Source organism: Ruditapes philippinarum, unplaced genomic scaffold (genome assembly GCF_026571515.1).
Source record: "Ruditapes philippinarum isolate M1 unplaced genomic scaffold, ASM2657151v2 ctg1477_1_1_1_1, whole genome shotgun sequence".
In the NCBI taxonomy this organism is placed as follows: Eukaryota; Metazoa; Mollusca; class Bivalvia; order Venerida; family Veneridae; genus Ruditapes; species Ruditapes philippinarum.
The window spans coordinates 14075-40859 of NW_026855622.1; the positions used below are offsets into that span (position 1 = coordinate 14075).

The 26785-nt window shown below is 34.9% G+C and overlaps 1 protein-coding gene across 5 annotated transcripts in view; it reads right to left on the minus strand.

The window, feature by feature from the left end:
• LOC132743928 (ubiquitin-associated domain-containing protein 1-like) overlaps positions 1-26785 on the minus strand; it is a gene marked incomplete at its 3' end in the record, with an annotated part of 92402 nt that overhangs the window by 5767 nt on the left and 59850 nt on the right. For all 5 annotated transcript variants that reach the window (XM_060732527.1, XM_060732525.1, XM_060732526.1 and 2 more), the window contains 1 exon segment: positions 17720-17831. In XM_060732527.1, coding sequence (XP_060588510.1) covers positions 17720-17831 — 112 coding nt within the window.

Consider the following 26785-nt stretch of genomic DNA (forward strand, 5'->3'; position numbering starts at 1 on the left):
ACGAAAAGCGATCACAAAAGCTCACCCTGTCACAGGTGAGCTAAAAAATCGGGACTTTATTTTACCTCGACACATCGAGAAAATCGACTCATAGAAGTTCTACTGTATAAATAACAAAGAACAAAAAAAACAAGAGAATTTTCTTAATTTGACCTTGACAGTCAAAGTTAGTTAAAGGTCAAGTTCACATCTAACTTATTCAATATGTTTGTTTGGTATCAAGGTCTTGTTTTGTCCAAGTATAAATGAAATCGGTACAAAATAAAAAAAAATAGGACAATTATACCAAAATTCAATAATTTCACATTGAAGGTCTAGGTCATTTAAATGTCAGGGTCAAGGTCAGTTCAACATTTCATTAAGTCTTGTCCAAAAGGTTGATTTGTCCAAGTATGAAGATAATCCATCCATTAATTACCAAGCTTAAATCAATTCTAGCAAAAAATCAGTAAAAATTCAATAATTTCTCTTAAAGGTGAAGGTCATGAATGAGCCAAGGTCAATTTGAATTTGACATAAATGATGATCTTAAAGAATGTTTTGTCTCAATCCATTCAGTAATAACAAAGTTATAATACTCAGTTACAGCAAAAATTGAAAATTTCGAGAATTTGACCTTCAATATCAAGGTGATCTATCCTTTCCACGACCTACCCTCTTTTTTGGACAGACACCCGTAACGTTTTAAAACGGGCACATTCTTTCAAACCCTAAAAGCGGGGTCTGAATTAATGAAAAAACACGAAACGTAATAAAACGTGTGTTTTTTCATCAGTCTTAAAAACTGTAACGGAAATCAGCGTAAAAAAATTAAGTAAAGTCTAATAAAGCATAATTTCTGATAAATCTTACACATACGGTTCAGACTTTCTTGTGAACGAGGAATATACCGTATTTCAACGATATGGTTGTCCATTGTTAATATTGAAAACACCTTCATTTTACATTAAGGGGATAGGTGTTTGTCTGCTGTAAAATAAATATCTGAAATAATTATAAATGCACATTTTGACGAAAATACGTTTTAGTATGTTTTGGGTCATGATGCTGTACAGGTAAATATGATATCTACTATGTGTCAAACCGTAAATGATTAGTTACCGTTAAATGACTGAAACGTAGAATTCCGTAAAAATTATTAATCTTATTAGCAATAATGAATCATCTTGTCTTCAGAAAAATGTCATAAATAAGGTTTTGACAATTAAAACAAACATATCTACTATAAGGTAGAAATATGTTTTAGAAGCCTTATTATTAGTTAAATGGAATATGGCATGGTTGAAATATTCAGTAAGTATGTGTAGCTTACTTTACCTAAAATTGATTTGAACTAAATTACCAATTTTATTATCCTATAATATGATTAATAAACGATCAGTGACACTCTTAAACTGATTTTTATAAAAATGACATAGTACTTTTAAAAAAAACTTGTTTCTTAAAACAATTTTTTTATTTACCATCTTTTGAAAAATGCTTTCAAAGTAGCTAATGCAAAATAATGTAATGAAAATATTGCCGGGTTTCCTACAACAAAACAATATCCGCTTTTGAGAATAGAAAATTTTGACACGTTTTATTACGTTTTGGGTGTTCTTTCGTAAAATAGGGTTGGCTTAAATAAAAAACGAAAAAACGATACGTTTAAATACGTTACTGTCGCGGAAAGGATATGAGTGAAGGTCAAAGTCTGTCTGGTTCACTTGAAGATCTATCCTAGAAAATTGTATCTTCAAATTTGAAGACAATCCAATAAAAACAAGAGCCATGGCCAGACGGGGGCAACTTTTATACTTTTTCTAAAAGCAAACAAATAAATGGTTAAAACAAATCTTACAGAAAACAAGATTGCATTTGTGAGGGCAACAATGTCGCAAAATGTGCCTGTCACAAAAGCTTTTAAAGAGATGTGGGCATTATAAATATGCTCTAGGCAATATCTGAATTTTATCGTCTCTAGTGACCTTGACCTTGCATATATTAACCTAAATTACATGTGTCACACATGTAGTCATGACAGTTATCATTTGTAACAATTTATCAATAAATGACTCAAAACATGACCTCTCTATGTGACCTTGACTTTGGTAGCAGGGACATGGATTATGTGTGCAATACTTGGCTTCACAATGGTAGTCATGATAATAACCATTTGTGTTTCAATTCCTTAATAAAAAATAACTAAATAGGGCGAATACACATTGTAATATTTTTACCTGAACTTTGACCCCTATGTTTGACCTTTACCTTGACCACAGGCACTTGAATTTTACTTGCCACACTCAGCCTAACAATGATGAACATTTGTGCCAAGTGATATGGAAATCCCTCCATGAATGTAGAAGTTTTGCTCTGGACAAGTGTTTTTCAATGACCTCCTAGTGTGACCTTGAACTCTGACCTAGAGACCAGGTTCATGCACATGACACTGCTTCTCAAAGTGGTGAGCATTTCTATGAAGTTTCATATGTGTAGGAAATATGCTCTGGACAAAATCTCTATATTTTATCATCTTTAGTGACATTAACCTTACATATATTAACCTAAATTACATGTTTCATATCCGTAGTCATGATAATTACCATTTGGGTTTCAATCCCTAAGAAGTGATGACTAAATGGACTGAATATACATTTTCATATTTTTATCTGAACATTGCACCTTTGAACTAGTGACCCCAAAATCAATAGCTGGAGATTTCAACTACAGTGTAACTTCCGAAAACCGAACACCCATGGGACTTGTCAAAAAGTTCGGATTTCAGAGGTTTCCGGAATTCAGAGGTTTATGATAATGTGGACAAGACTAAGCCACTTAATATCACTAAATGTCAAGGAAGATGTGGCCATTACTGTAGTATCATATATAATAGTATTTTAATCAAGATAAAGGTGTGAATGAAAAGAATACATTTTTATCTTACCTGCAAATGCTTTTAAATTTCTATCAGTTTGTAGAAATGTTGTTAATTGCATAAACTTACATATCGTCCGATGCTAGTTAATTAATTATTACATCAAATGCAATAAAATCCCCAAAGACGTTTGATGCATACAGTGTCCAATTAATTGTCATTTAATCCGCTAATAAACACTTCAAATTAACTGACCGCCGTAAATTACTTCAAACATACCATTTCACAGTTTGTGATTTTAACGCTTGTCAAATTACACGATGACCGCTAATTAGTAAACAATCGATAGGGAGATTAAATCTTTCTGCAGGGTAAACATTCTCGATTTACAATGTATTTCACACCTTTGGATATTTCCGGTTTTTGGAGGTAAAATTGCATTGATTTGACTCTAATTTTACAAAAATATCGTCCGGAATTCAGAATTTAGAAGTTCCGGAATTCAGAAGTATTATATTAATAGAAAATAGAAGGGAAAAAATCGGGACCGAAATTTTTTTTCGGTTTTTAGAAGTTTCCGGATTTCAGAAGTTCCGGAATTCGGAAGTTACACTGTATAATTATGATCCAGTAACACTATCTACTTACAACACCTGTTGGAATAATATTACTAACAGTTTTAACTTAAAGCAGGTAACCAGAGTAACTTAAACTTCAAAAACCTTTATAAAAATTTCCTTAATATTTCTGAAATTACAAGGGTGCATCAATAAATTTGTAAACTAATTCAATAGCGGGAAAATGAATTAATTCAAGTACCTAAAATGATTACTCTTTCTCATAGTAACGTCCCATGCACGATTTGCACTTGACCAATCTCTCGACCCATGACTCAAACACCTGTTGTTGCCCGTCACAGCTGTCTGTCCACGGCACACCTCAGTTTCTCTCTTGACTCAAATTTCGTACCACGAAAACTGTATCTTAAAGTTGTGAACAGCCAGAAGTCACAAATTGCTAGGGACGGGCTGTAGGGTGGGTGCGGTAACAGTTCGACAATGGAGTTTTTCGACGTTGGAGTTTTTCTAGTGTATCCATGACAACGTGGCTTGAATGGCTCGGCGCGTTGTCCTGATGTAATATGAATCCGTACCTAAGAAGATGTGGGCGTTTCTCCTTATTGCCACCATGAATTCCGTTCTAAGTAGTGTTGCACAAAAGTTCCCAGTGACTGTCATTTTTGGACGAACAAAGTGGTTTAGCAATCCACTGTATGTATCACAGAATATAATGCCAAATGGCCATAACCTTCCCGGCTGACTTGGAAATTATCGCTTTTGTAGGGGAAGGCAAGGAAGAATGCTTCCAGACAGAACTCTGGACATTTGCTTTCCAGTTAAAACTAGAAATGTGTCATCATGCCACGGATGCCCCCGCATGCAGCCAAAATTTCAAATGTTATAATATTTAGTTCCAAATTTGTTTGCACAAATTATTTTTTTCATTCTAAGTTCAAAGCCCTTAAAACTTTTCAATGTTAACACAAACCATTTTTATACAATGTTCAAGGCACTGAAATTATTCAGTCTTAACCTTTTGAAAATAGCATATTGCATATTTGTATCCAAAATAATGGCTATATACATTTCCACAAAAGTATGAGTGCTGAAACTGAAAGTTCAAAATTTTTCCAACATTCAGGAAAGATAAGTTTGTCCAAAATCATTGAACCACGACCAAATTCAAACTTAAACTGCTTATTCCTAAGATGTATCTATATTATTTTCAAAGTGAAAGAGAAATAACTCTGCCAAAAAATCATCGAACCATGACCAAATTCCAACTTGACCTGCGCATTCCTTTGACATATCCATATGTCAATTTGGAGTTGAATATGTAACACTGTTGGGTTGATAATGAACAGAAACTGTAAATTTCATATCATTTTCAAAGTGAAAGGGGCATTACTCTGCCAAAAATCTTTGAACCATGACCAAATTCGAACTTGGCCTGCGCATTCCAAAAACATATCCATATGTCAAATTTGAGTTGAATGTGTAATACTGTTGGGGAGATAATAAACGGAAACTGAAAATTTCATATTATTTTTAAAGTGAAAGGGGCATAACTCTGCCAAAAATCATCGAACCATGACCAAATTTGAACTTGACCTGCGCATTCCTTTGACGTATCCATATGTCAAATTTGAGTTGAATGTGTAATACTGTTGGGGAGATAATAAACGGAAACTTGAAAATTTCATACTATTTTCAAAGTAAAAGGGGCATAACTCTGCCAAAAATCATCGAACCATGACCAAATTCATCCTTGACCTGTATTTTCTCATGACATATCCATATGTCAAGTTTGAGTTGAATGTGTTGTACCATTGGGGAGATAATGAACGAAAACTGAAAATTTCATATTATTTTCAAAGTGAAAGGGGCATAACTCTGCCAAAAATCATCGAACCATGACCAAATTTGAACTTGACCTGTATTTTCTCATGACATATCCATATGTCAAGTTTGAGTTGAATGTGTTGTACCGTTGGGGAGATAATGAACGGAAACTGAAAATTTCATATTATTTTCAAAGTAAAAGGGGCATAACTCTGCCAAAAATCATCGAACTATGACCAATTTCGAACTTAACCTGTATTTTCTCGTGACATATCTATATGTCAAATTTGAGTTCAATATGTGCAAGGTTATTAAGATAATGAACGGAAACTGATGATGACGGAAGGACGGAATGACGGAACAGGGTAACACTATATGCCCCTGCCATTACATGGCGGGGGCATAAAAAAGAATCCACGTTTCATCACGTTATCACTTGATTTAGAAAGTAATCACCTTCTTCACGATACCTCCTGTCGTACTGCTGACACATTTTCACCCTTACCCCCATCTGCTCAGACGTCAACAAACAAGGCACCCATCTTGCTGAAACAAGGCACATTCCTAACCTATCAGTCATAATGCCCTGAGCTGTGCCATATGAAATAGCAAACTTATATGCTCAACACTTTCTCGTCTATCTCGGAGTATGTACTCCTGAATGGCAGCCACTGTTTCTTCATCTGATACATTCACTGGTCTACCTGCACGACTGTTGTCTTCAGTTGCCTCTCTACTTTAACTTAAATGGCTTCATCCACTTTAAAATGGCACCTTTTGACAGAGCAGCCTCTCCGTAAACTTTTTGCAAATTTTCACGAATATCGGACAAAGACACAGTTTTGTGTAAAACTTTATAACGATTCACTGTTTGTTGACGCTGTGTGACGCCAGTTTTTATTGGACGGTCGAAACGTGACATCACTAAGGGTTTATGACGTCATAAGTGATGACATCAAAGTTGTGTACATAGTACGATTCAATTTGAAATAAATCTGTTTTCACAGGATCTAAAAAAGTTTTATTTTAAACGGACCAGTAGTTTTGACGCTATTGAATTAGTTTACGAATTTATTGATGCACCCTTGTACTATCCTTCTGTTGTCAATTAGTGATAATTTTCCAATCTCTTTCACACGCAAAATTTCAAATACAATTATAAAACAAGAGGGCCATGATGGCCCAGAAATCACTCACCTATATATAGGCTCTTCGGCAATTTAGGCCAATTTTAAACTAGAACTATCACTAAATGTGATTAATACCCCCACAAGACTGCTTCGGAAATGAGGATGTTACTAGTAACAAAATACCTTGTAAAAAATTGAAATATAGAGTTTTGGTTGTGGGCAATTAAAGATAGTTGTGGTTCTAAAGTATGTTGCATTTCCTTTCAAAGTGGTTGGCCATTGATGAAGTTTTATTGAATTACTCTGTAATAAGTCCAGAAAGACAAGGAAAAGGAACAAAGGGTAATAACTCTATAAGTACTGAAGATGGAGTTATATTTCTTGTGCACTGCACTTCCTCTTATTGTGCTTGACCATTGAAGTTGTTTTGAATTCCAACCAGTACCTTTTAAGTTATGCTCCGGACAAGGAAAAGTATCAAAGGGCAGTTACTCTGTAATTTGTAAAAATGGAGTTATGGCTCTTGTGCATTGCACTTCCTTTTAATGTCCTTGACAACTGTATGAAGTTGTATTGAACAGTAGTTTTCAATTTATGCTCTGGACAAGGAAAAGGGCAATAACTCTGTAATTAGTCAAGATGGAGTTATGGTTCATGTGCACTGCACTTCCTCTCAATGTGCTTGACCATTGTATGAAGTTATATTGAATTCCAACCATTAGTCTTCAAGTTATGCTCCGGACAAAAAAAGCAATGGAAAAGTAACAAAGGGCAATAACTCTGTAATTAGTCAAGATGGAGTTATGGTTCTTGTGCACTGCACTTCCCCTTATCGTGCTTGACTATTGTATGAAGTTTTTTTGAATTCCAACCAGTAGTTTTCATGTCATGCTCTGGACAAGGAAAAGTAACAAAGGGCAGTAACTCTGTAATAAGTCATGATGGAGTTATGGTTCTTGAGCACTGCACTTCCTCTCAATGTGCTTGACCATTGTATGAAGTTATAATGAATTCCAACAATTAGTTTTCAAGTTATGGTCTGGACAAAAGAATGCAATAGAAGGTAACAAAGGGCAATAACTCTGTAATTACCTTAGATAGAGTTATGGTTCTTGTGCACTGCACTTCCCCTTATTGTGTTTGACAATTGTATGAAGTTGTTTTTAATTCCAACCAGTACTTTTCAAGTTATGCCCCGGACAAGGAAAAGTAATAAAGGGCAGTAACTCTGTAATTACTCAAGATAGAGTTATGGTTCTTGTGCACTGCACTTCCTCTCAATGTGCTTGACCATTGTATGAAGTTATAATGAATTCCAACCATTAGTTTTCAAGTTATGGTCCGGACAAAAGAAAGCAATGGAAAAGTAACAAAGGGCAATAACTCTGTAATTACTTTAGATAGAGTTATGGTTCTTATGCACTGCACTTCCCCTTATTGTGTTTGACAATTGTATGAAGTTGTTTTTAATTCCAACCAGTAGTTTTCAAGTTATGCCCCGGACAAGGAAAAGTAACAAAGGGCAATAACTCTGTAATTAGTCAAGATAGAGTTATGGTTCTTGTGCACTGCACTTCCTCTCAAGGTGTTTGACCATTGTATGTAGTTATATTGAATTCATACCATTTTTCGTAAAGTTATGCTCCGGACAAGGAAAATGCAACAGACGTCTGGACCGACCGACCAACCAACCGACCAACGGACCACCGGGTGACTCCTATATACCCCCCCAAACTTCGTTTTTGGGGGTATAACCAGGGGCTTTTATTTGAACAAACTTGGTAGACACCCAATAAAAGATGTTTCATGATAAATATCTAAGCTCTAGCTCTTTGGGGTTTTGAAAAGAAGATTTTTTAAGTTTTTACTATATACATATAGGGAAAAACAATGACCACCCCCCTTGGAGGGGCCAATTTTGACCCAAGGGCTTTTATTTGAACAAACTTGGTAGACAATAACTAGAAGATATTTCATGCCTAGTATCTAAACTCTAGCTCTTTTGGGTTTTTATAAGAAGATTTTTTCTTTTGGTTTTTTATAAGAAGATTTTTTAAGTTTTTACTATAAACATATAAGGAAAATCAATGATCCCTGGGGCAGGGCCATTTTTAACCCAAGGGCCCTTATTTGAACAAACTTGGTAGACACTGACTAGATGATGTTTAGAAGATTTTTACTATACACATATAAGGAAAATTAATGACCCCTGGGGCGGGGCCAATATTAACCCAAGGGCCATTTTTTGAACAAACTTGGTAGACACCCATTAGAAGATGTTTCATGCTTAATATCTTAGCACTAGCTCTTTGCGATTTTTGAAAGAAGATTTTTAAGTTTTTACTATATACATATAGGGAAAAAGCAATTTTTACCCCAGAGCTTTTATTTGAACAAACTTGGTAGACACCAACTAGAAGATATTTCATGCTTAATATCTAAGCTCTAGCTATTTTGGTTTTTCTAAAGTAGATTTTGAAGTTTTACTATATACAAATAAGGAAAATCAATGACCCCCCTGGGCGGTGCCAATTTTAACCCCAGGGCATTTATTTGAACAAACTTGGTAGACACTGACTAGATGATGTTTCATGCCAAATATTTAAGCTCTAGCTCCTAAGGTTTTCTAAAAGAAGATATTTTAAGATTTTTCTTTCTGTTGCCATGGCAACCAGAGTTCTTCTTGGAATTAAATTCTTTGAACAATTTTTAAAGTTGACTACCAAAGGAACATCCCTTTGAAGTTTGGATGAAATTAGCTTAGTGGTTTATGAGGAGATGTCGTTTAAAATAATAGTTTACGAATGGAAGGACGGACGCCGGATGAAAAGCGATCACAAAAGCTCACCATGTCACTTTGTGACAGGTGAACTAAAAATAAACAAGATATGTTTGTAAAACATGTATGCCCCCTATCAGCAGCCAATTATTAATGTGATAAGGTTATTATGCATGACTTCTGACCCAGTGATCAAACAATTAATAAGGGTTATCAAGTATCTACTGGTCTTGACCTTGACCTTTGACCCCTTGACCCAAAACTCAATAGGGGTCATCTGCTGGTCAAGACCAATCATCATACAAAGTTTGAAGTTCCTAGGCCTAAGCGTTTTTAGTTAATTGATCAGAAACCGTTTTTACCTACAAGGTCAATGTGACCTTGACCTTTGACCCCTTGACCCCAAAATCAATAGGGGTCATTTGCTGGTCATGACTAATCACCATGCCAAGTTTGAAGTTCCTAGGCCTAAGGGTTCTTTTATTATTGATCCGACACCGTTTTAACATACAAGGTCAATGTGACCTTGACCTTTGACCCCAAAATCAATAGGGGTCATCTGCTGGTCATGACCAATCACCATGCCAAGTTTGAAGTTCCTAGGCCGAAGCGTTCTTTAGTAATTGATCAGAAACCGTTTTTACTTACAAGGTCAATGTGACCTTGACCTTTGACCCCTTGATCCCAAAATCAATAGGGGTAATCTGCTGGTCATGAAAAATCACCATACCAAGTTTGAAGTTCCTAGGCCTAAGCATTCTTAAGTTATTGATCAGAAACCATTTTACTTACAAGGTCAATGTGACCTTGACCTTTGACCCCTTGACCCAAAACTCAATAGGGGTCATCTGCTGGTCACCACCAATCATCATACAAAGTTTGAAGTTCCTAGGCCTAAGAGTTTTTAGTTAATTGATCGGAAACCGTTTTTACCTACAAGGTCAATGTTACCTTGACCTTTGACCCCTTGACCCCAAAATCAATAGGTCATCTGCTGGTCATGACCAAACACCATACCAAGTTTGAAGTTCCTAGGCCTAAGGGTTCTTAAGTTATTGATCGGAAAGCATTTTTACCTACAAGGTCAATGTGACCTTGCCCTTTGACCCCTTAACCCCAAAATCAATAGGGGTCATCTGCTGGTCATGACCAATCACCATACCAAGTTTGAAGTTCCTAGGCCTAAGGGTTCTTTAGTTATTGATCGGAAACTGTTTTTACCTAAGAGGTCAACGTGACCTTGACCTTTGACCCCTTGACCCCAAAATCAATAGGGGTCATCTACTGATCATGACCAATCACCATATCAAGTTTGAAGTCCCTAGGCCTAAGGGTTCTTTCGTTATTGATCGGAAACCGTTTTTACCTACAAGGTCAATGTGACCTTGACCTTTGACCCCTTAAACCCAAAATCAATAGGTGTCATCTGCTGGTCATAACCAATCACCATACCAAGTTTGAAGTTCCTAGGCCTAAGGGTTCGTTTGTTATTGATCGGAAACCGTTTTTACCCAAGAGGTCAATGTGACCTTGACCTTTGACCCCTTGACCCCAAAATCAATAGGGGTCATCTACTGATCATGACCAATCACCATACCAAGTTTAAGTTCCTAGGCCTTAAGGTTCTTTACTTATTGATCGGAAACCGTTTTTGCTTACAAGGTCAATGTGACCTTGACCTTTGACCCCTTGACCTTTGACCCCTTGACCCCAAAATCAATAGGGGTCATCTACTGATCATGACCAATCACCATACCAAGTTTGAAGTTCCTAGGCCTTAAGGTTCTTTAGTTATTGATCGGAAACCGTTTTTGCTTACAAGGTCAATGTGACCTTGACCTTTGACCCCTTGACCCCAAAAGCAATAGGGGTCATCTACTGATCATGACCAATCACCATACCAAGTTTGAAGTTCCTTCCTAGGCCTAAGGGTTCTTTAGTTATCACTCGGAAACCATTTGGTCTACGGACCAACGGACCGACGGACCGACAAGTGCAAAGCAATATACCCCCTTTTCTTCGAAATGGGGGCATAATAATAATGAAGATTATAAGTATTGGAGAAACAAAGTTAAAAACCTGATTTCCAATTCTTAGAGAAGTTACTACTCAACAATAAAAACAATGCTAAAGAAATGTGGAAACATCTCAAACAATTATCAGGGAAATCTTCTAATCACCAGACAAGTTATATTCAAGATGAAGATGGAAATAAAATTACAGACCCACTAGAAACAGCTTAAGTATTCAAAAACTATTTCATTGATATTTCTAAATCTGCTCCAGCAGATTGTTCAAATTTATTACAAGAAGATGAAGTAAAACTGCATGAGTTTATTGAAATTGCATTCAAAGCCTGTTTCTCCATTTACAATACCAGAAATTACTGAACAATTCATAAGCAAAGAACTTCAATCTCTTGATTTCAAACAAGAGGTCCAAGATGGCCCTAGATCGCTCCCCTGACCCATCAACTTCATCCGAGCAATGTCTTAGACAAGCATCCTGACCAAGTTTGATAATAATTGAGTAAAAAAATGTGACCTCTAGAGTGTTAACAAGGTTTATTATTGTTGCTGGGTCATATGTGGGTTGCGTTCATTGAACGCCGCCTTTCCTTGTTGATCTTGTTTTTCATATTTTACTGTAAAATCATTATCAATTTTCGTGGTTTTCGTGGGTAGGTCAATCCACGAATTTAAGATCCGACGAACTTTTATCCCAACAAATACTTCTTACCCAGTCTCTGTTCTATATATTACAAACATGCGTCGGCTCTTTTCTGGCAGATATTTCGTGAAATGGATGTAAGTACAGACAAATAACCAGGTTAGTGACATAATAAATCCGTTTGCAATATTTAAGAAAGTTGAAAGCAAACTCGAGTTTATGTCCTCAATTTACTCTAACAAATGCCGCATATACATATTGATTGTGTTAACAAGAATACTTGACATAATCGAGTAAATATGGGAACCCAGGTAGTTCAATAATTAGCGCTAATAAAAATTGTCAGTTTGCTATTATTAATTTTAAAAAAAGTCTTTGATGTTAATGTCGTAAGTACACAAAACTATAAAAAAATACGATCGCTAAAACAGATTTATTGTACTTTCTTTTGTCGTTTTTAAATGATCCAGTTTATATGAATTTTAATCTGTATTTGTGTGAATGCTATTCCGTACGCATCAAAGACATCTTTTACAAGATCCACATATACTCGTGTTATTTACCGAGAATAATTTATATGCATGTAAATTTACACAGTCGCTGTGACGTTGCGTGTAGTTACTGTCAAATATGTTAAGACCAATTCAGGGTGTAAACTTTTAAACTCGCTGGTTAAAACGTGCCAGGTGTCGTATAAATTATGCGATGTTTACATCGGCGAATTACAGGGGCAGTGTGTCAAATGGAGGTGCATATCATGTCACATAAATGTGTTAATTGCACTCAATTATCGGCAGTTAGAGTTATGCCCAGAGGCAAGGATTAAATTTATTGACAACCGCTGTGTGACAAGTAAAGATATGTACATGTTGTAAATAAAAATGTTCGGCGATTAAGATTACTTTGCATTAGGTTACTGATTTTTTTTTTTTAACAAGATAACGAAAATCAACGAATTTAAGAACCAACGAAAATGCCCGTTTTGATAAAACCACGAAATTTCATGCCCAAGAATATAAGTGAATTCGCAGTATCTATATTTGGGCAGTGTGACCTAGTTTTTTACCCCAGGTCACCCATATTCGAACTTGACCTAGAAATCCTCAAAACAAACTAGACCTATTACTGAAGGTGATTAATACCCCCACCAGCATTTTTGACTTTTTGAAAAAAAAGTAGTCTGAAGAAAAATTTGAACACAAACAATCAACTGTGTACAAAGAAATATTTCAATTAACTGTAATCGCAACTGGGGTCTCCAAATAAGCTTGCTATACACAAAGTTTGATTACAATATCTCATTCTTAACTTCAGAAACCATTTTTCTTTTTTTAGTAACAGTGACCTTGATCTTGACCCAAGGGCGTCCAAAAACAATACCAGCCGGGGTCTTCATATTAGCTTACTATACACCAAATTTGATTACAATATCTCATTCCTAACTCTAGTTATTGTCCGGAAACATTTTTTTATTTTTAGTAACACTGTAACGGTGACCTTGACCCTAGGGGGTCCAAATGCAATACCAACCCAGGTCTTTATATAAGCTTCCTATACACCAAATTCGATTACAATATCTCATTCCTAACTCTAGTTATTGTATTGTCCGGAAACCATTTTTCTATTTTTAGCAATGGTGACCTTGACCTTGACCCCAGGGGGCCCAAATGCAATACCAACCCAGGTCTTCATATATGCTTGCTATACACCAAGTTTGATAACAATATCTCATTCCTTACTCTAGTTATTGTCCGGAAACAAATTTTCTATTTTTAGTAACGGTGACCTTGACCTTGACCCCAGGGGGCCCAAATGCAAAACCAACCCAGGTCTTTATATAAGCTTGCTATACGCCAAGTTTGATAACAATATCTCATTTCTAACTGTAGTTATTGTCCTGACACCATTTTTCTATTTTTAGTACCGGTGACCTTGACCCCAGGGGGCCCAAATGCTATACCAACCCAGGTCTTCATATAAGCTTGCTATACGCCAAGTTTGATAACAATATCTCATTCCTAACTCTAGTTATTGTCCGGAAACCATTTTTCTATTTTAAGTAACGGTCACCTTGACCTTGACCCCAGGGGGCCCAAATGCAACACCAACCCAGGTCTTCATATAAGCTTGCTATACACCAAGTTTGATTACAGTAACTCATTCCTAACTCAAGTTATTGTTCGGAAACCATTTTTCTATTTTTAGTAATGGTGACCTTGACCTTGACCCCAGGGGGCCCAAATGCTATACTAACCCAGGTCTTCATATAAGCTTGCTATATACCAAGTTTGATAACAATATCTCAGTCCTAACTCTAGTTATTGTCCGGAAAACCATTTTTCTGTCCGGAAAACCATTTTTCTATTTTTATTAACGGTCACCTTGACCTTGACCCCAGGGGGCCCAAATGCAATACCAACCCAGGTCTTCATATAAGCTTGCTTTAAGCCAAGTTTGATAACAATATCTCATTCCTAACTCTAGTTATTGTCCGGAAACCATTTTTCTATTTTTAGTAACGGTGACCTTGACCTTGACCCCAGGAGGTCTAAATGCAATACCAACCGGAGTTTCCACATAAGGTTGCTATATACCAAGTCTGATTACAATACCTCATTCCAAACTCTAGTTATCGTCCGGAAACCATGATGTGGACCGACCGACCGACAAGCTGACTCCTATATACCCCCCCCCTAAACTTTGTTTGTGGGGGTATAATCCTATATACCCCCTCTAAACTTCGTTTGTGGGGGTATAACTAGTAGACCAATTTTTTGGAAACCAACAGTAGCCACTAGAGTTCACAAGATTTTTCTATTTTTAGCTCCTGTGACCTAGTTTTACATCAGAGATAACTCATGTTCAAAGTCCTCTAAGCAATTAACTAGATAAGTGTCCTGACCAAGTTTGATGACAATTGAGTCAAAAATGTTACCATTAAAGATTAACCAGGTTTTTCCATATTTGGGCAATGTGACCTACTTTTTGACCCCAGGTAACCCATATTTGAACTTGACCAAGAAATCATCAAAACAAAATTTCAGACCAATTTCAAGGATATTTGGATCAAAACAGTAGCCACTAGAGTGTAGCCACTAGATTTTTCAACCTTCCTGACAAATTTCCAGAGTATTTGGTTTAAAACTGCAGTCACTAGATAGTAAACAATATTTTTATATTTTTAGCTCCTGTTACCTATTTTTAGACCGAAGAAGACCCATATTCGAATGTGACATAGAAATCATCAAAACAACCTTCCTGATTAATTTCCAGGATATTTGGATCAAAACTGCAGACACTACTGTTAACAAAATTTTTCTACTTTTAGCTCCTGTGACCTAGTTTTACACCGGAGTAACCTTTATTCAAACCTGACCTAGAAATCATCAAAACAACCTTCCTGACCAATTTCCAGGATATTTGGTTTAAAACTGCTGCCACTAGAGTGTTAACAAGCTTTTTCTATTTTTAGCTCATGTGACCTTGTTTTTGACCTGAGATGACCCATATTCTAACATGACCTAGATATTATCAAAACAACCTTCCTGACAAATTTTCAGAATATTTGAATCAAAACTGCAGCAACTAGAGTGTTAACAAGATTTTTCTATTTTTAGCTCCTGTGACCTAGTTTTTGACCGAAAAAGGACCCATATTCAAACTTAACATAGAAATCATTAAAACAACCTTCCTGACCAATTTCCAGGATATTTGACAAGCTTTTTCTATTTTTAGCTCATGTGACCTTGTTTTTGACCTGAGATGACCCATATTCTAACATGACCTAGATATTATCAAAACAACCTTCCTGACAAATTTTCAGAATATTTGAATCAAAACTGCAGCAACTAGAGTGTTAACAAGATTTTTCTATTTTTAGCTCCTGTGACCTAGTTTTTGACCGAAAAAGGACCCATATTCAAACTTAACATAGAAATCATTAAAACAACCTTCCTGACCAATTTCCAGGATATTTGGTTTAAAACTGCTGCCACTAGAGTGTTAACAAGCTTTTTCTATTTTTAGCTCATGTGACCTTGTTTTTGACCTGAGATGACCCATATTCTAACATGACCTAGATATTATCAAAACAACCTTCCTGACAAATTTTCAGAATATTTGGATCAAAACTGCAGCCACTAGTGTTAACAAGCTTTTTTCTATTTTTAGCTCCTGTAACCTAGTTTTGGACCGGAAATGACCCATATTCAAACTTGACCTAGAAATCATCAAAACAACCTTCCGACCAATTTCAAGGATATTTGGATCAAAACTGCAGCCACTTGAGTGTTAACAAGCTTTTTCAATTTTTAGCTCATGTGACCTTGTTTTTGACCTGAGATGACCCATATTCTAACATGACCTAGATATTATCAAAACAACCTTCCTGACAAATTTTCAGAATATTTGAATCAAAACTGCAGCAACTAGAGTGTTAACAAGAGTTTTCTTCTTATAGCTGCTATGACCTAGTTTTTTACCAGAAATGACTTATATTCAAACTTGACCTAGAAATCATCAAAACAACCTTCCTGACAAATTTCAAGGATATTTGGATCAAAACTGCAGCCACTAGTGTTAACAAGCTTTTTTCTATTTTTAGCTCCTGTAACCTAGTTTTTGACTGGAAATGACCCATATTCAAACTTGACCTAGAAATCATCAAAACAACCTTCCGACCAATTTCAAGGATATTTGGATCAAAACTGCAGCCACTTGAGTGTTAACAAGCTTTTTCAATTTTTAGCTCCTGTGACCTAGTTTTTGACCCGAGATGACCCATATTCAAACTTGTCCTGTATTTTATTGAGACAAAGTTTAACATTCTGACAAAGTTTGATTATGATCCAATCAAAACTGTGACTGCTTGAGTGTAAACAACCCAATTGTTGACGACAGATGACGACGGACATAGTCCCATCATTATACCTCAACTTGACCACTTTGTGTTCAGGTGAGCCAAAAATCAACTGATCTTGATGGTAACGGACCTAAATTTCTTACAACTAAAATTATTTCCAAACCCTTAGAAAAGATATTCACTCTCAATCAAATGGCATATTTCCTTCAATATTTAAAAAAGCAAAAGTTACACCTATACATAAGGGCAACAAGAATGAAGTAAGCAACTACAGACCAATTTCAATACTACCAGTCCTGTCAGAAATTCTAGAAAGACATGTTAGTGATCACTTAAAATCATTTCTTGAAGCTAACTCTCTTTTTCAACTAAATCAATCTGGCTTTTGCACAAATTATTCATGTGAAACAGCTCTAACTTCAATTGTTGACAACTGGATTAAAGCAATAAATGAAGAGAAACTTATAGTGACAATATTTCTTGACCTTACAAAAGCATTTGACTTAATCAATTATGAATTGTTATTGAAGAAACTAAAAATATATAAAATAGATAAAAATTTAATATCTTGGTTCGGATCTTACTTAAGTAATCGTTCACAACATGTATGTGTGTCAGGAAAATACTCTAATGCTCAAGATGTTACATCTGGTGTACCTCAAGGCTCAGTTTTAGGTCCTCTTCTTTTCATTACTTATATAAATAACATGTCTTTGCACTTATCACATTCTATTTCAAATATGTTTGCTTATGACACTTTCATTACAGTATTTGGACAAACTATCAATTCAATCTGTATAAATCTTCAGTCTGACCTTGACTCCATTCAACAATGGTGTACCAGAAATTCAAGGATTCTAAATGCCAAAAAAACACAAAGCAATGGTAATTTCCCCTTCACATAATATCTACTATATCATCAATAATTCTAGTGATTTCAACATCACTCTGCAAGATGAAAAGATTCAATTCTCAATTACAAATAATCTGTGTAAAAGTTTTCATAAAAAAATAGCATACCTGTTTAGTAAAAGAGCTTTTTTAACTCTGCTCTCCTGAAAGCCCATGTCTACAAGCTGTTTTTTATTCTCTTCATCTTCCTTTATAGCCTTTGGTTGTTCACTCAAAATCTCTGAAAAAACAAGATTGCATTGTGAAAAATGCTGTGCCACCGCATTAATGCAACACAAAATAGTAGTGTAGGAACAAAAGATTTTTTTAGTTTCTATATAACTGAACTTTGCCATAATGCAGTTGAGTTTAGTGAATTTGGTGGTCAAGGTCATTTTTCACATGGCCTAAATTTCACGACTGAACATCAAAAGTCAAGACAGATAGACACTTTGTCAAAATCTAGGTAAGCTGATATCAAAATTTCAAATTAAATCTTAATCTCTACACATGATTCAAATTTCATTTAAGAAATAACATCGGTCTTAGCAGTGTTTATCGGCTATTTAACACCGGTTTGGAGTTTTGTAGGCCTGAGTGGTTAATTTTTTTGCATCAAAACAACAAAACCGGGGTTAAATAGCCGATAAACACCGCTAAGACCGATATAATTTCGATTCTAACATGATGAAATAAAGAAGATCACTCATGGTATTTTTTCAAGCGGAAATAACTTCCGGTGCCGATTTTCGTATAACGCTGTTCGATTTTTGCACCCTACTGTTGCTAAGATATAGAAATTATTAAACAAAAGAAATAATAAGAAAAAACGTTTTTTTATCAAGTTTTCAACAATAAAAAATTACGTCTAAGAATGGATTGTATTGTGTTTATGTATGAAATGGCGTCAGCGTTTATGAATGTATACTTGGGATGACATCATTACGCTGCTTATGGATTGGCTCCGTTTTGTCAAAATGTTAATTAACTGATATAGATCAAATATGTGGCGTCAGTGTATGCGAGATATTATTTCAGTATTGTATAAAAAGAAAACATTATAAGAACTGAAAATATAAATAGAGATGCTTTTTATTGTTGCTTTAAAAGGCTTTGTTAACCATATAATCGAGGGTGAAAACATAACAGCCGCATATACAAGTAGTCCCTAGTCAGTGTTTATTGGCAGTTTAACACTGCTTTTTTTTCTTCTTTGTCTATAGTGACAAAATCATGGAGTATTTGAATTCTATTTTCAGCCCTCCTGACTGAGATGTTCAATTGAGCAGAACCATTTGAACAATTGTAGTAAAGCTTCATGCTAGGAACATCCAAGGAAATTTTCATCAAATTTGGCCCAGTGAAATCGTTTGTATAAAATGTTGACGACAGATGCAAGGACGCACTGACGAAAATTCTAACGGGACAGTAATAATGTGGCTACTCTATTGTTCGCTATATTGTTCTTTTTAGCCACACAAAAGAAAATAGCCACATGAAAGCATTACGGAATGAACATTAAAAAGTAATAGATTTAGGAAAATAAAGGGAGGTTAAAACATAAATATATTGGGAGGAAACATATTAATAAATTCATACACTGTAATCTCCCTTTGTAATATATACACTTATATAAGGATTTTGAAAGTCAGTGTGACCTTGACCTGAGGTAGTCCAAAACTACGCTCTGTACATCATCTCAGTAATATAAATATTTCTGCCGAATAGATTTAATTTCATACTATCAGTTTAAAAGAAACAGAGCAGACACAAAATTTTGAAATGATACAAAATGACTAAGTGTAACCTTAACCTTGACCTGGGAATTGTCAAACCTGCACTCTGCATATCGTCTTATTATGATTAACATTTCTGCCATAGTTTCAATTTCTTTCCACTGGTTCAAAAGATACAGACCGGACACGAAAACTCAATAAGTCTATGTAAATCAATTAATCCCCTGCCAAAAAGTTTTAATTTCCTTCTATCAGTTCAAAAGATTCAGAGCGGACAAAAAATTTGATATTGAAACAAAATGACTAAGTGTGACCTTGACCTGAGAAAGGTCAAACCTGCTCATTATGGAATACATTTCTGCAAAAACAATATGTCACCCGAAAATTTTTGGTGGAAAATTTTCTCTCACACTAAAATGTAAATTATGTATGGGATTATTAGTGATTGGATTTTATATTTAGTATGGTTTCTTTGCAAATTGAACACATAAATTGCGTACTAAATCATGAAAATATAACTTGAATAAGTTGAAATTTGGAAATATCTTCTTTGTTTGAAAACTGTGTGCAATGACTGATGCGCAAACGTTGAAATGTGTTTACTGTAGACATATTGAATTGTGATCAATAATCATTGATCGCTGGTATATATAAACTATGGCACTCCGACAAAATCTAATTTGCTTGCAATGTATACAGAGTTATAAGCTATATCTCAGAAATCGTTACAGGTTTATGTCGTTACCTAACAACAGAAACTAGTTCTTCATTCTGCAGTAGCATTACATTCCGACTAAACATCATTAAAATAGTGTTTACAAAGTTGTTTAAATACTTTGAAAGTTCCAAATCGTTCATTTTCATGAAATAATAGACTCTACATTCCTTTAAAGAAAACAAAAAATAACAGTTCATTGATAAAATCGTAGTTTATACCTACACGTTAAACTTTGCATATACGCATGCGCTTGCTAGCATGAATGAATACATCGTAAATATAGTAAAGTCGTCAGAGTAAAATCGATACCGCTTATGCTAAAACAATACAAAATAAGCCGTTTTTAAACCGCTAGTTTGTTGTGATTAAACGTCCTATTTTAAAATGTATTACACCAATAAAAAGCTTTGGATCTTAGCTTCATCACAGTACAAACTTCAATACATCTTTTGACTCCAAAGTATTTAAATTAACTGTTAAACCTACCATATGTCAGACCATTTTACATGCGATTTATACAGTGAGATATGCAACCCGTTATCTTTACTCGAAATACAACTGATAAGAATAGCCTGTCGTCTGCTAGTTCTGAAAGTGTATATCGGTGTATTATATAAATGGGACGAAACATCTCAGATAGATATTAAATCAAATAAAATTCCTGATTTACATTTATGCAATAAAATTGCTCTAAAATGTTTTACAAAATGAGTATGGAGCTCCGTAACAAAATTTACCAGCGTATACCGGAAAATGTTTTTCTTTAAAAAAAATCTGGCAATTATCGTGACTTCGAAAAATAGAAATTTCGTAAGCTATTCTTTTGAATACCTTTTTTTACACATGATTTTCTTTTCACTTTTGTATGCCTTAGATTTTTGAAAAGAAATATGTTTCGAAATTCAGCAAGATTGCCTGATTCAGTACGGGTAAAAATAAAGATTCGGCCACTCGACCGTTCGACCCATAACAATTCGTCGAACTTGGGATATTGACGATTAAGCCAGAGCATGGAGCTAAATATAGGCATATGTGGCCAGATTCGACGAGAAGAAATAATCATTTGAAACTGTAAATCAGTGTAAGCATTAAGAAATAAATACATTAAATTTATGTTATTTTAATCTGCTTATATTAATTGCCGAAAAACACCAAAAAAATACCGAAAAACACTTAAAATTACAAAGAAATATTAATTCAGCAATATAAACTATTTTTGATGGTTATTTGATGAAATTGGTTTTTGTCGGTTATTTGATGAAATGGGTTCAATAATATCAGTTTTAAATCGATGATATATACAATTGGTATAATTCCAACAAAATAAGTTTTATCTACTTTTTTCTATCCTTTAAATGATTAAAATTTACTTTCTTTTTGCAATCAGTGTAAATTAAAGAATGATTCTATTCTGTATTAAATGCGATATGAAAGTGTTTTTCGGCAAAGTAACAGTCTAGCGTAAAAAAAAAACAACATGGAAAAGCCGGAAAACACATTTTTACGGGCGTTAAAATAGTCGTAGTTAAAACAAGAGCCGCTATTTTTTTTTTTCAACCTTTTAAATGAATAACTATTACTTTCTTTTGTTACCAATGTAAAATGTCAGTGATGTTATTTTTATAAATACAGTATGAAAGTGTTTTTCGGCTACGTAACAGTCTAGTGTCGAAAACATGGAAAAGCCAAAAAAAAAAAACAAAAAAACAACACATTTTACTTGCGATGAAATGGACATTTTTAAAATAAGAACTATTAAATAAAATTTTCAACCGTCTAAATGAATGATTATAATTATGTGTAAGCAATGTAAAATATCAGTAATATTTTTGTAATAAACATTGTATGAAATTGTTTTTCGGCTATGATACTGCCTAGCGTCAAAAACATAGAAAAAAAAAACCAAAAAAAAAACACACACATTTTACTTGCAATAAAATACTAGATATATTTTTAAAAAAAGCTGCTTAATACATTTTTCAACCGTTTAAATGAATAACTATGACATAAAATTTATTACCTTTGTAAAATGTCAGTTATTTTTTGTAATAAGTACAGTATGAAAAAGTCAGTGGTGATACTTATAGGTTGGCTCAGGGTGAGGTTTTAGATTGTTGAATGTCGGCCATCCATCTTATGCCAACTCTGGTCTGTCTACATTTAGCATCGTCGGATACCCACGGCCGAACCATTTACATTTATCAGTTATGTCATGTTAAATGTTAATCAACCATGTGAATCCGACGCTGACATTACAGTTGTTAACAATCTGCTGGTCATTTAGTTTGTTAACACTCTACTGGTCACACTTTTGTCCCAATTGTCACACAACATCGTAAGAATGTGTGTGACAGGTTTTGCTCGAGTTTGAACATGGATCACCTTGGTTGAAAATCAGAAGTAGGTCACAGTAACCAAAAAATAGAAAAAATGTTTTAGCTCAATGGTTCATCTAAAGTTAAGAAGTTGGTAACACAACATAATTATGGAAAACCCCTTGTTAACTTGCTATCCAATATAAATGGATTTCTTGGAAAGGTTGTTCATGAAGACTATATGTAACAATTATTGAATAATGAAAATATTACAGTACATTTGAATCGTTTTGATTATAGATTTCATTTTTATTAATAAACGATAAAGTAATGCATTTGAAAATTAATGTGTAGAGATTAATACAACACACCGGAATATATTTATTAATGCATCAAAGTACAGTACATAGATGTACTATAATTTGGTAATTAAGTCTTGTAGGATGATTCAATTAATTGACTTTGTATAGAGTTCAAGCCAGATCATGTATTTTATCAGATAGCATCACTGGAAACTCAATATGACTGTTTCAATATTCTATACTGCAGTCCATTTAATGGGTGTTTCAAAAAATGATTTCTTTATTGCTCATCTACATTGTATCAGCTTGCCTAGCAATACAAAAGATGGAACATTACATCTTCCTTGTCTCATAAATAACTTTGGAAGAAAAAAGCCTTGGTGCATGTGAGTCACTTGTTAGGGACATTGACCTTGGTCAGAAGATGACCCCTATTGTTTTCGAGGTCAGAAGGTTAAAATCAACACGGCTTTGATGACGAAAATGGATTATATTATCAAGCAATGTATACTTCAGTACTTTCAGTGCTTTGATTAACATTATAAGGGAATCAGAAAAGTACCGCGCTAAAATACTGTAAATACTGTGCTTAAACATCGTGTAAGTACCAGACAGGGGGATTCTGCTGATATTAAGCTTGCCTACGACATTCATGTTATACTATGCATCATCGAAGAAGACTACTCAAAAAAGCCTAATGGCTGTAAATCATCTGTCACTTTACAAGATACTAATAAATGTGTATGCAAAGCAGAGATGGAGCAAGTCAAGAACACGGTTGCATCTCTACAAGCAGATCTTCTTCTTGTGAAACAGAAACAGTGCAGTTTTGAATATACGCATGCGGAAGCTATGGAGAAACTAACTACGTCAGTTTTACGTTGAATACGAGGAGGAGGATGATGATTTTTCCCAATATGTGCAACGGCGCACAAAAAGGTTTTATATTGGTTGATTCAAACAATCAATTACCGAACAAAAAACTTAAAAAATATGTTCAGGGAAAGGGACCACATGTTACAAAAGTGTGTATCTTTAGAAACCGAATGTAAAAAACAGTTGTAGTAAGAATAAACGTTGAAGAGAACCGTAAGGCTATCTCCTAATCAATGATCCATACTTCTGGCCATGAGGCATAACTTGCAGACTGGATGTCTCTAAATGCATATAATAAGTCCTGGTTATAACAATAAAGATATTAATACCTTTGGTAATGGGTCAAAAAGCCATGCAAGAACAAACCAAAACTGCAATGATGACACCTACTGGGAGGGAAACAAATACAATTATAATCAATAATTTTTTAGACAGTATCGATTACAACTATATAAGTTTCTCTGTTTTGGACCCTGGCCTTGATATGCCATCTTTGAGAAGGGTGGGGAAAGGAGGTCTTGCAATGTACTAGCATAACAAGATTGCATTTGAGAAAAATGCTATGCCACCGCATTAATACAACACTAAATAGTAGTGTAGGAACAGATTTTTTTTGTTTCTTTACAATTTTGAAGATTGTCATAAAGCATAGATCCCTCACCTATCTTATTCTTATTATCAGATAAGTGGTTAAATCTAATGTTAACTCAATAAAAGATCAGAGTAGGAATATATCAATGCACTCGAGTCTAGTGAATTTGGTGGTGAAGGTCATATTTCACACAGCCTAAATTTCATGACTACATCAAAAGGACAACACAGTAAGACACTTTGTCAAAATCTAAGTCAGCTGAAATCAAAGTTCACTTTACATCTTTATCTGTGCACAGGGTTCAAATTTCATAGCTGTACATCAAAGGACAAGAAAGTAGGTCACATCAACAAAATCTAGGTCACCTGATATTAAAGTTCAATTTTACAACTAAAACTGTGCACATGGTCAAAATTTCATGGCTGTACATCAAAGGACAAGAAAGTAGGTCACTGTCCGCTTGGGAAAGGCAAAAGTTTGGACACAATGGTTTAATTCAAAACAATCTTGATACAGGTCCACCAAACAACATTTCAAGTCAAATATCTAAGCTGTAGCTTTCTCACATTCAATAAACATTTGTTTTATTTTCTGTTTTTTACTATGTGTACATAACGAGAATCACTGTCCCCAGGCAGGGCCAATTTAGACACCAGGGGAAAAATTTGAACAACTTTAGTAGAGGACCTATAGATGATATTATATAGCAAACATCAAAAATCTATCCCTTATTCCTTCAGACAAAAATATTTTTTATTTTTTTACTTTCAATTCTGTACATAGTGAAAATCAATGACCCCTGGGGGTGGGGCCAATTTTGACCCCAGGGCTATTATTTGTACAATCTTGCTAGAGGTTCACTACATAATGTTTCATGCAAAATATCTTAACTCTAGTCTTTGTAAATTTAAAGAAGATGATTTTTTAAGTTTTTACTTTATACATATAAAGAAAACCTATGGCCCCCGGGGCGGGGCTAATTTTGACACTAGAGGCAAAATTTGAACAACTTTGGTAGAGTTCCTATAGATGATATCATTTAACAAATATTAAAGCTCTAAGCCTTGTACCTTCAGACAATAAGATTTTTTACTATATATATATTTAAAATCAATGACCCCTGGGGCGGGGGCAATTTTGGCACCAGGGCTATAATTCAACAACAATCTTGCTAGAAGTTCACTTCACAATGTTTCATGCAAAATATCTAACCTCTAGCATTTGTCAATTGCTAGAAGAAATTTTTTAAGTTTTTACTAGAAGTTTTTACTATATACATATAAGGAAAACCAATGACCACCCGGGCGGGGCCGATTTTGACCCCAGGGCTATAATTTGAACAATCTTGATAAGGGTCTACCAGACAATGCCTTATGCAAAATATCTAAGCTCTAGGCCTTTTGGGTCTTTACAAGAAGGTATTTTAAGTTTTTACTATATGTACATATAGTGAAAATCAATGACACTCGGGGCGGGGCCGATTTTGACCCCAGGGCTATAATTTGAACAATCTTGGTAAGGGTCTACCAGACAATGCCTTATGCAAAATATCTAAGCTCTAGGCCTTTTGGGTCTTTACAAGAAGGTATTTTAAGTTTTTACTATATGTACATATAGTGAAAATCAATGACCCCCGGGGCAGGGGCAATTTTGACCCTAGGGCTATAATTTGATCAATCTTGGTAGAGGTCTACCAGACAATGCCTTATGCAAAATATCTAAGCTCTAGGCCTTTTGGGTCTTTACAAGAAGGTATTTTAAGTTTTTACTATATGTACATATAGTGAAAATCAATGACCCCCGGGGCCGGGCCAATTTTGACCCCAGGGCTATAATTTGAACAATCTTGGTAGAGGTCTACCAGACAATGCCTTATGCAAAATATCTAAGCTCTAGGCCTTTTGGGTCTTTACAAGAAGATTTTTTAAATTTATTCTTTTAATTCCTTTTGGTTGCCATGGCAACCAGATTTCTGCATGGAATGAAATTCTTTGAACAACTTTGGAACCCCTTCACCCAAGGATCAATCCTGCCAAGTTTGGTTGAAATTGGACTAATGGTTTTTCACAAGAAGATTTTTTAAGTTCACTATATAATCTATATAACACACACACACACAAACAAACAAACACACACACACACACACGCACACACACACATACACACAGGTGAATCGCTATATGCCACCGCATCGCAGATGCTGCGGTGGCATAATTGCTGCGGTGGCATAAAAAATGGAATTCATATATCACACCATTAGATATTGTTTCAAAATACTTTATTGGCATCCAAATTATGATAAAACCGGAAACATACATTTTCCTCCTTCAGATTCATATGCCATGCGGAAATCACCCCATGCATGTATATAGAAATTGTCTCGAAGAACTAGAAAATATAATAATTTGCATGTATATAGACAAAGGCACATTAATAGTAATGGGGGATTATAATACAGAACTTAAGTCAGATCGAATAGCAAGCACAATTCCACAAAACCCTTGAAGTGCACTTTTGCTCGCTTTACTTAGGAAATATAACCTTCAAACCATAAACACATTAAAATCTTGCCGCTGAGCAAAATACAGCAACGTTCCATATAACAGTAACAGGGAAACTTTGATAGATTATGTAGTCTTACCGGATTCATACGTAC